General features: G+C 41.5%; 1 protein-coding gene across 1 annotated transcript in view; it reads left to right on the forward strand.

The window, feature by feature from the left end:
- Positions 1-3322: 3322 nt before the first annotated feature.
- The window catches only part of ST6GALNAC5 (ST6 (alpha-N-acetyl-neuraminyl-2,3-beta-galactosyl-1,3)-N-acetylgalactosaminide alpha-2,6-sialyltransferase 5), a 171294-nt gene continuing 162947 nt past the window's right edge, over positions 3323-11669 (forward strand). Inside the window, exon 1 of the mRNA XM_006774689.2 lies at positions 3323-3393. Coding sequence (XP_006774752.1) covers positions 3323-3393 — 71 coding nt within the window. The remainder of the gene's footprint in view (positions 3394-11669) is intronic.

Genomic DNA, 11669 nt, shown 5'->3' on the forward strand with positions numbered 1-11669 from the left:
ATGCATATTTTAAAAATAGTGTAAGTTGTTATTCAAGTACAAATCATAATGCAAAGTCATCTGGTTGTGCCACTGACATACCCATCTTTAGCTCTCATAAAAACAGGCCCATGCCCTACCGGTTTGGCTCAGTGGATAGAGCGTCGACCTGCAGACGGAAAGGTCCCAGGTTCGATTCCAGTCAAGGGCATGTACCTTGATTGCAAGGACACTAAAGAATGCATTTTTCAATTCATTTTGAAAACTTTTTCACTGGTTTCCCCTCTTGCAGCTGCTACCCCTTATGTTGTAGGCTGCTTTAAAAGAACAATGAGCCTGCCTTTGTCCGGTGGGCCCAGCATCGCCCTTGACTTTCCAGGAGAACCAGGAGCACCGGGGCTTTGCCGTGCACATCCTCACTCAGCTGTCAGGTCATTACATTGGTTCCCACAGGGATGGGCCTTTATCTTTCATATATGGAGGGAAATTTTGCTTCCTTTTAAAGGGTCACAGTGTTCACTGGTATTTGTCTCATCCCATTTTACTTTGAGATATTATAAATAATAAAACAGAAATTAATTCCTAATGTAAAAAGCTTCCTTCCTGAAGTTCCCTGGTTTTCCTTCATTGTGACTGGCATGCCCTCAAATACTCCAAATTTCATAGATCTGGGAGATTTATGAATCCCAAAAAAAGACTCCTCATGTCCACCCTCGCTGAACTGTGCTCTGGCAACAACATTTCTCTACTGGAAGGTGGAAGAGCTGAGTTCAAGCCCTGTCTCTATTGGTCATGTGACTTTGGATCATGTGACTTTGAGTGAGTTGCTTTAGCTCAGTCCCAATTTAAACAAAGTTCAAAGAATGATGATAATAATCATCCAGCCATCCACTCAATCACATTAACTAAGCACCTACTTCTTTGGCAGGCTCTGGGAAAACAAAGGTGAATAACACAAAATTTCTCAATTTAACTGCTCACAGTCGACATCAGGAGATGGACATTTAGACAAATTATTGGTGAGAAAAAGGGGAAGGACTTGACAAGACCTGTTTCTGTTTGGGATATCAGCTGTGGAGGCAGGAGGAAATAGCCATGAGTAAAAAGATCCCCAGCCTTAGTGGGAAGCCACACATGTTTCTACCTCACAAGGTTATTGGAAGGTTCAAATGACATAAGGAATTTGAATCCTTTGAAAACTCTAAAGAGCAATTTCCCTGTGTGGCAGATGCTGTGGGCACCCGCCCAAGTCCCCTGCCTTTACCACTTTAACGCAAACTTGGGTCTTAAAGCTCCTGCACCTGTGCGTCTCTGCTGGCGGGATTGCTTCCTGCCTCCAGAGCCCGCCTGCTTGGCCACCTGTGCAGCAAGGGGCACGTGCCAAGGAATCAATGCCCACCCAGGGCAGCCCTCAACTAAACAGATAACAGGACTCCCTCCACCCTTGGGTGGAATAACCGAGGCCTGAGCTCCACACTAGCTGCCAGAATTTCCCTGACAGGATGAGCCCCAGTTGTCTACAGTAATAACTTGCCTTATAATGCACCATTTATTGGCTGCTTTCCCCTCCTCTGTCACTTCCTCACTACCCCCAACGGCGGTTTCTTCATCTGCCAAACAAATACTTGCACATGGATCCTTATCCCAGGGTATGCTTTCAAGAGAACCCAAAGTAAGACAAGATGTAAGACAATGTGTATTATTATTCTATATCTATTTGAAATGTAACCAGAATTATTCAAACCATTTCGCATGGCAAAAATTAAATAAATAAATAAATAAATAAAATAACTGCTTTGTTTTTATAAACCCTCTTCTGCATAGTTAGGATGTGATCCACTTTAGCCATTAGAACATAAATGCCTGTCTAAGAATTTCTATAATTCATCTGACCAACACTGCTCTGGCTGAAGACCTCTCACCTGGCTTTCCACAATAGTCTCCTAGCTGTCCTCCCTGGGCCCTGACATTCCCGCCCCAAATCCATCCTTCTCACTGTCTCCAGAGACATCCACCCAGAGAGTAATTCTGGCCAAATAACTCCCAGCCGACCCAAAGAATACTATCATGAAAATTTTAAAAGTTCTTTTTTAATCTTTATTGTTAAAAGTATTACATATGTCCTCTTTTTTCTCCCATTGGCCCTTTCTAGCCCACCCACACCCCCCACCCCAGGCCTTCACCACCCTATTGTCTGTGTCCATTGGCAATATATATGTAAGTTATTTAAGTTCTCTTTCCACCCACCTGCCTTATAATTGACAAAAGGTTTTGCTTCTATCTAATGGGAAAATTGTAATATTCTGATATCTGTAGAGCAAGATGCTTGCTGGCCATTTTTAAGAAAAATGACAAAGTAAATATACAAATCTGCACTGTGGACAATGTGCAATGCCCACTCAGATGTGCATCATTGTGCGCTGCACAACCTGCTCTACTGCACAGACCACCCTGTTTCTGACAACTCCCTGCCTCACCCATAAACTCCCTGTCTGCTCCCCGCACACCCACGAAAGGCCATGCTTCCATGCCTTTGTTTATTTTGCTGTCCTCTCTGCTTGGCCTTCTCCCAGCCTGTTCCTAGTGACCCTTTAAAACCAACTGAGCATTTCCCCTTTGCCAGAAATCATATCTGAACCTCTCTCACACCACCATGTGTCCTTCTTTGCCCCCTCTAGTTCTCCATGTATTACTCAACTTTTACACTTAACATATTGGGTTCTAATTATCTGCTCATGTGTTTGTCTTCTGCAGGAAAGGCTGTGTCTCACTCCTCTTTGCATCTCCAGAATCTAGTGGAGGACCTGGCCTAGGGCCAGAGCATTTAGAAAGCAGTGGAGTGTGTGGAACGCGGAGATTGTGAGGGAAGGGTCTGCAGTCAAACAGACCTGGTCAAAGCTTGGCTGTCACTTTCTAGCCACAAGACCGTGGGCAAATGGCCTCACACCTCTACATCAGTTTCCTGGTTGGTAAATGGAGATGGCATCATTACAGATAAGCCCCTGCCTATATTAGCATAATGCCTGATGGCAGGCACACAATATATCTTAATAATAATAATTTTTATTACTAGTGGCCCAGTGCATGAATTTGTGCACATTGAAAGGAAATTAACCCCTAGAGTGCTGGGGAGCACAATCGCGCTCCTCCTGTCTTTCGCCAAAAGTGCCGGGAGCGCTATCATAATTTTTTTCCTAAGCTGCTGTAAAATCAGCAAAAATGCCTTGGCAATTTTAGCATAGTTCCTAGGATATTGGTTGGCACTCAAAGGGTTAAGTAGACAAAATATTTTAATATCGCTATTCACCCTTTCTCTATAATAGAAGTGTCAACCAAATTCACGATGGACTCTGACAGATCGAAACTCACTGATGTGATTGGCGTCAGTGAGAGCTTTATATGTATCATGCACTCGTGAGTCAATTTATCCTTTTATAGGTATAGAATAAACTTGCTTAAGAGACCTGCTTTCTGATTTAGCTAAACTTTTTCTAGTCCAGTGAAGCACCCAACTTCTCTTTCAGGTAATTGTCAGCCACGCAGCAGTAAATATCAACATGAAGCAGATTATTATTGTAGATCACATAGGGAGAACAAAGGGTAAAATGTTTAACTGCAGCAGTGTTTGACTATATTCTGCGCAGTGAGAAAACCTGAAGTCATTTTCAAGGTCCACCATTTCTTTTCCATCGGGTCAAGTTTTTAAACTTTCCCAATTTCTGTTTTCTGGCTAATGAAAAGAAAATAGGATTCAACTGAGTCTCTTATCTACCTACTCCAGGACTTCTGTGAGGATCAAATGAAATGAGGCACAGGAAAACACTTCACAGACATTTGGTGAAAGTGTAAAATGTTTGCACCTGGCTATAAAGCAAGTTGTGTTCCTGGGCTAAAGAAACTGCAAGGAGGCTAGTGGTCACTAGGGAGAGGAAGCCAGGACTTCCTCCCTGAGCCCAGCCGTGGGCAAACTACGGCCCGCGGGCCAAATCCGGCCCGTTTGAAAAACTATTGAAAAAAAAGACCGTTCCCTTTTATGTAATGATGTTTACTTTGAATTTATATTAGTTCACACAAACCCTCCATCCATGCTTTTGTTCCGGCCCTCCGGTCCAGTTTAAGAACCCATTGTGGCCCTCGAGTCAAAAAGTTTTCTCACCCCTGCTCTAGGGAGAGGAAGCCAGGTGTTCTATATGATGTCATTACCTGGCACCCACAGCCACCATTTCTGGGCTGGGCTGAGCTGTGGGCCACATTTTGCACCACGGGGTCTTGGCAGCATCGGCTGCAATTTGGTGGATTGTTGCTAAGGATGGTGGCGGGGCCTGTGTCCCACTTGGGGGATGCTGAGTGTTGCTTTGTGGGCGCCAGGTCCGCAGTGCAGTTTCTCTGTAAATGGTCAGTGCTGTCACAGCAGCTCCTGCTTTGAGCATCTGCCCCCTGGTGGTCAGTGCACATTATTGCGACTGGTCGGTCGACAGCATATTAGCCTTTTGTATACATAGGTAAGTTCAATAAGCATTTAAGGATGAATGTGCCTCCCTTTATACCACGCAGGTAGTCTCCTATGAAAAACATGCATTTTGTTTGATCCATCTGGATGATCAGAATGGTGGCGAATACTTCATGTACATTAGTAGATTTTGATTACACAACCATCCTGCTAGAAAGGTTTCACTGTCTGCCTATTGCAAGTGAGGAAACTGAGAAGAGGCATCAGTGGCTTGCTCTTGGTCACAGGAGAGTTCAGTGTTAGAGGCCAGGCCATCTGGTCTGTGTGAGTCTAAGCTTCTGCTTTGATAGAAGAGGGACCCCACTCTCCAAGTGCAGGTTTAGAAAGTGGGGGTCACTGGTGGACAGGGCAGGGTGTGAAGGAGGAGCAGGATGGAGAGAGGATTGTTGAAAGACTCAGCTGACTACACCATAAATACGTATTGTAAATCCAAAGAACAATTTTGTAGTTAGTTGGAGTATTCCTGTGTGGAAAGTCAGGAGATGGGATTAAGAGGAATGGTGATGAGGACTTTTAAGCTCTATTCTCTCAGCAACTTTCAAATATGCAGTACCGTATTGTTAACTAGTCACCATGCTGTACACTACATCCCAGGACTTTATTGTTTTATAACTGGAAGTTTATACCGTTTGACTTTCTTCACTCATTTCTAACTATCTGTGGTAAAGAACATTATCTAGACTTATTGTAGTGATTATTTGCCAATGTATACAAATATCGAATTATTATGTTGTTGTGAATCATTATGTTGTACCTGAAACTAATATAATGTTACATGTCAAGTATACCTCAATTGTTAAAAATAGAAATAAGAAAAAAAAACAAAAAACAGAAGCTTAGGGATAAAGTTTTTGATTCCTGGGCTCACTTCGGGGGGGCGGGGGGGGAGCGGGGAAGGAGCCTTTGAATACATAGGAAGGATCCTGGGTGCTATGCAAGGATTTCTAACTTTATCTTGAAACTATAAAGAAACAGAGAACTTTGCCCAGCTGGCATGGCTCAGTGTTTGAGCATTGACCTATGAACCAGGGTGTTATGGTTCGATTCCTAGTTGGGGCACATGCCCGTGTTGTGGGCTCTAAAATAGGCAGAGCTAATCTATAGTGATAAAAATCAAAACAATGTTAGCCTATTTGTTTATTGGATGAGGGTTAATATGAGTGGAGGGCAGCATGAGGGTATTCTTTGGGATGATGGAAATGATCTATGGTATGTATTGACAGTGGTGGTGGTTAACAGGTGTATAATTTTGTCAAAACTTATCAAACTGTGCACTTGAATTTTGTGTATTTTATTGTATGTAAGATATACCTTGAAAAAATTAAAATAGCAAAAATGTACATCACAAAACAAGAAAGTGCCTTTGGTATATTATCTTTGGATTGAGGGTGTAAACCATATTCTTATCATCATCAGACCATCTTAGCGTTCAGTAGAAGAACTTGATCATAGGAACTCTTAAAAGGAATTCATTAATTTGCCCTAACCGGTTTGGCTCAGTGGATAGAGCATTAGCCTGTGGACTGAAGGGTCCCAGGTTTGATTCTGGTCAAGGGCATGTACCTTGGCTGTGGCACTTCCCCAGTAGGGAGAGTGCAGAAGGGAACTGGTTGATGTTTCCCTCTCATCGATGTTTCTAACTTTCTATCCCTCTCCCTTCCTCTCTATAAAAAAGTCAATAAAATATATATAAAAAAAGAATTCATTCATTCTTTAACAAATATTTATTTGTTTTAACAAAGATTTATTTAGCCCAGTGCTACCACTTACTATTTGGGTGACTTTGGACAAATGACTGTCAGTGCCTCAGTTTACTCATTTGTGAAATGGGGACAGTAATAAGACCTAACTCCTGGGCCATGTAGGAACTAAATGAGCTAATACATGTAAAACTCAGACCCATGCTGGCATCCTATATAATAAAAGCCTAATATGCTAAGTGTCTGGTCGTCCAATCATCCATTCAACCAATCAAAGCATATTATGCTAATGATATGCTAAGGCCACTCAACTGCTCACTATGATGTGCACTGACCACCAGGAGGCAGATGCTCTGACCAGTAGGTTAGCTTGCTGCTGGGGTCCAGTCAATAGGGACTGAGCAAGATGGGCCAGACATGCCCTAGAGCCCTCTCACAGTCCCTCCCCGGCTGGCCAACCTCCTGAGTCCCTCCCCGGCCCTGATCATGCACCCATGGGATCCCTCGGCCTGGCCTGTGCCCTCTTGCAATCTGGGATTCCTCGGGGGATGTCGGAGAGCCAGTTTCAGCTGATCCCACAGGCAGGCCGAAGGACCCTATTGGTGCATGAATTCGTGCACTGGGCCTGTAGTATATAATAAGGGCTGGATAAATGTTAGTGATTAACATTATTTCCCTCAGTGATGTGCCAGGTTTGTAGGGTCATAGGACACAGTTCCAGTACTAGAAAATTTATGATCTACTAGGAAGGATGAACAATAAATACATAAATGAATATGCTTAGTACAGTAATAGAATTTGAGAACTGCTTTGAGGACATAAATGACTAACTGTCTTGGAATGGAAAATTCATTCAGAATGACAATAACAGCAACTTAAATCAAATCAAGTTTAAAGAGGGTTTTTTTGTTTTTTGTTTTTCAGTATTATCATTATTATAGTGATGTCTCCTATTCTTGGCAGCATCTGAAATTTGTGACCTCTTTTCTTCTGTGCCCTGGCTCATCCCTAGGTGAGCTCATCCTTTAATGAACCGTCATGCCCAGTTCATGCCTATAAACCCAACCAACATCATGCCTAAACTCCACTGCCTGTGACACCTCATACTGAGTACACCTAAATCCAAATTCTCCATTCTCAGCCCCCTAATAACAGCTCCATTCTCCAGCTGCACAGTCCAAAAGCCTTGCATTTGCTTGCCTCCTTTCTTTTTCTTTTACCTCCTATCTGATAATCAGCAAATCTTGAAACCATTCATTTCTCCTAAAAGCACTACATACTCCTTCAATCTAGACTACTGTAATAGCTTCATAAAGGGTCTCCCTGCTTCCACTCTTGCTCCCCAGCACAGCAGCAAGGTGATCTGTGCAAAACATCAAGAACCCATGTTCTTCCAAAGCTTTAACTTCAACTGGTATTCTTCAGAGTTCTTTTCATGGCCTATGAGGCCCTGGCATATCTGGCCCTAGACTACCCCTCTGCCCTCCTCCTCTACGATCATTCTCATTTCCTCCACTCCAGCCACACTGACCCCTCTTGCCATCTTTTCAAGATGCCAGTCAAGCTCTTACCTCATGGCCTTTGCACGTGCTGTTCCCTTTGCCTGGATTCCCTTCTTCCAGATGGTCCCATGGCTCACTCCCTCACTTTATTCAAATCTCTGCTCAAATGTCATCCTAGTTAAAACAGCGCATACACCCCTACCCCAATCGCTAACTGTTTTACCCTGCTTTTCCCCTAGGTCTTACATTCTATTATACTGCTTTATTTATTGCCTTAGCTTGAAATGTAAGCCTCATGGGGCAGAGGCCCTCTGTGTGTCTTGGTCACATCCCAAGGGGCTAGAACAGTGCCTGGCATAGAGTTACTGCTCAATAGAGCTTCATTGTATACAAAACAGACACAAACAATATCCCAATATGCTCTTTAACCATTTGTGGGATAGGCTTTGTTGTACACATTTTATTTTATTTTTTTGTTGTTGTTGTTGTTGTTGTACATATTTTAAAGGTAAGTTAAGAGTCTGTTTAATATTTTTTAAGTCCTTTGCTAAGGTCATACAGCTTTTGGTCATATAGGTCAAGCCCTGGTCTTTTGCCTTCAAACCCAGTTTATTAATCATAACCACAAAATTTTACTAAAATAGTTATAATCTGTTAGTACTCTTCTTGACACTTCACTCGTATCTCATTTAACCTTCACAGCAATTCTTTGAGGTAGGCACTTCTACGATGGTTGTTTTGCAAATAAGGAAACTAAGCACAGCTAAGTCACTTACCAAGGTCAGAGAGCTGGATGGTGGTAAGGGCAGAATCTGGGTCCTGGCGGCCTGACTTCAGAAACTTGTTCTCGACCTACCAGCTCACCAGGCACAGCCTGTGAAGGAAAGAGAGCTAAGTAAACTGCAGAACTCCAATGGACCAGTATCAAATTTGTTCTAAGACTTTCTGCCATAGTAAGCTTTTTGCTTTTGCTGCATGTGGCACAATCTTTCTCTTTTCTCAAAGATCATAAGGTGGAAAGCAGTTGTAGCTCAAATGCGTTTTACCTTACGTTGTTTTCTGCTTTTCCTCCATTTTGGGGATGTTTGAAACATTTGCTTCTGAATTGAGAGGTCACTTAGGAGTCAGGGTGGGGCTGGTGCACTTCCAGCAGTTTGTCTTTCTGCTTCACTTGCTAGTTTTGTGGTGCCTTTGAGGCTGTATGCACAGGCTGACCTTCCCTCTAAGCTTCAGTCTCCCCTGCCTCCCTCCTCACCTCATGACATGCCTTGTTTCATAAATTCTCACCTTTAGTTTATCACATAACCCACATTGTAAAACACTCAAATTCTTCTCTTTTCCTTCCTTCCTTCCTTCCTTCCTTCCTTCCTTCCTTCCTTCCTTCCTTCCTTTTTCTTTTATTTTTTCTGGTAGAAGTCTATTAGATTGGATGTGATGGCACTAGAGGCAGAAATGTGGCAAAATTTTAAATGGTGAGAAATCCATCTTAGCTACCTGAATTTTGAGAAGCAAATTGTGATTCCCTGGTTCACTTTGTATTGAACTGGACAAGTTAGATGAACTATAAAAGCTTTATTGACTTGTCTACTTGCCTCCAAGTCAATCAAGTGTCTGTGAACGATGCCACTATTTGTTCTTTCTGGCTATTCAAATTATTAACTTAAATGTGTGTATAAAATTACACAAAATAGGTGGACACCCTTAAAATATCAAATCCCTCAGATCTTAAATAAGCAAGCACTCAGACTTGAAAAATAAAGCATGTGTTTTGATTGTTTCCTAGTTCTTTAAAATATAAAGGTTTATAGCACTGATCTGGGAATAGATTGTGAGTTCCTGCAAGCTAGGATGTGATCTGCTCGTTTAGGTGTCCCTACTACCTGCCACATAGTAGGTGCTCACCAGAGTAGGTGCTTAACATCGTAGGTACTTAATAATTATATGTCAATCTCTAGTACTCTGCCTTTCATTGCCTACCTGTGGACTTAAGTCAGACACCACACACACACACACACACACACACACACACACGTGCGTGCGTGCTATTCATCTTTATTTCCAAAATATAGAACCACTAGATAGCAGGCAAGCATTAAATGAACACTAAATTGAACAGCGCAAGGATTTTATTTTTTGTTACTGGTTTTATCTGCCCTTTTCCCATCCTACCAAGTTAATTTGGCTCTCTGGCCAGAGTACCTAAAAATCACTGGATCATCTAATCAAATATTTGAAGGCCTAAGGCCTTGAAATTATTCAAATCAAGTTCAGAATTACATTTTTAAATTTACCCTGATCATTTCATAAGTAAATTTAACAACTAGCTAACTGCTATCCCAGGAGGGAAAAAAAAGAAGCATAAGCTTAATGAATTTGGTCAGACATACTGTGTAACAGATGTCCAATGTGCTGCCATGAGCTTAAATCATAAGTATGATGGCTCTGTTTGGCATGGCAAAATATATTAGAAGTGCTTTATCGGTCACTGGGCAACTTGCTAGATGGAAGGGGAATAATTCTGAAAAATGCTGGAGCTGAGTCTAGTAGCATCTCAAAAGGAGCTGTGGAGAAACACAGATAGCCTGCCTGCAATGATTCATCAAGTTGGTCCTTTGATTCACTAATTTGAGTGTCAAGTGCAACCATACAATAAAGAATTGCCAGGACCTGATAAGATTCTCCTCTGGCTGCTGGTTTTCCTGCCTTAACAACTGGTGCTATTCATGCCTAAAGCACAAATTGAATAAATAGCTTCAAGGCTGCCAATGTTGGACGGTGTTTTGAATTTTTTGTTTTTCCTTGTAAGGCTAAATCCTGGATGTTTCTTTCCCCAAACACATTGCACTGATAGTCATTGTTGCATCAATAATTTTAACTTCCCTAATACTAAGTATGGAAGGATGCCTCCTAAGTTAAAAATAGTTCCTGTTGTATCATCAGTCCAGCCATGGATTAGTGAAGATTAAAAAAGGATTGTAATGCCTTTTTTGGCCTTGAGAAAGCTCTTATTATGCCTATGGTTCAGTTGGCCTGCTGATCATTTCCATCTTAATGTAATCTTTAACATTACACTGCTACAGGTGAGGTGTTAAGTAATATATTAATACAACTGTTCTCACTGAGCAATTTCACAAGAAATATGTTTTTAGCTAAATTAGACATTTAACAAATGTCATTTGAAATTTAACACGAGGGGGAGGATCCTTTAAAGAGGATATTGGTGTGATTTTCCCAACATAAAAAAATAGATTTTAAATTTTTTTAATTGAAGATTGAATGTGAAATTGTGTACTCTCGGTGCAATAGACTACCATGAGTAGAGCACCAAGGGCCTTAGGAGGCTTATAAAATAAGCAGTAAGCAGTTCTATTTCCAGAAGCCAGAAATCTTTCATTAAAATTAGAGAGATTCCACAGGTTCCATTAACCATGTGGAGATGATGTGTTGAGTGTTTTTACACCTGAAAATCACTAAGGACTTCAAAGGTCTGATAGCAAGGAACATTGTAATATTTAAAACAAATAATGAATAAAATAATCTAGATGAAAATTGTGATAAAAAAAGACTGCATGAGAATAACTGGATTAGGAAAGTAAAATTAAGGGCGAAGAGACTATGAGAAAGCTTACAATTGAAAATCTGACATAATAAATAATATTTTGGAAAAATTATTTTGTGGTAGATTTCCACACACAATACACAGAAATGCAAAAGCTATAAATAAGGCTATTGACATTTGGGCGGTTGACTTGTTTTTAGAAAAATCACAAAACAGAACATTTAGTTTGCAAATTTTCAAATGGGAATCACGTTCAGGATGCAGTTGGGTCCTCCTTTTTTTTTTTAATGATTTCATAAAAGATAAATAAGCTCTCGGGCCAAGGGGTATTTGTACTGACACGGTTAACTCCCTCGCCCCAGAAATTCCATTAGGCTGAAAAGAATATTTGGGGGCGGGAAAGAGGGTGGGGGGGGGGG

The sequence above is a fragment of the Myotis davidii genome, unplaced genomic scaffold, assembly GCF_000327345.1.
Source record: "Myotis davidii unplaced genomic scaffold, ASM32734v1 scaffold248, whole genome shotgun sequence".
In the NCBI taxonomy this organism is placed as follows: domain Eukaryota; kingdom Metazoa; phylum Chordata; class Mammalia; order Chiroptera; family Vespertilionidae; genus Myotis; species Myotis davidii.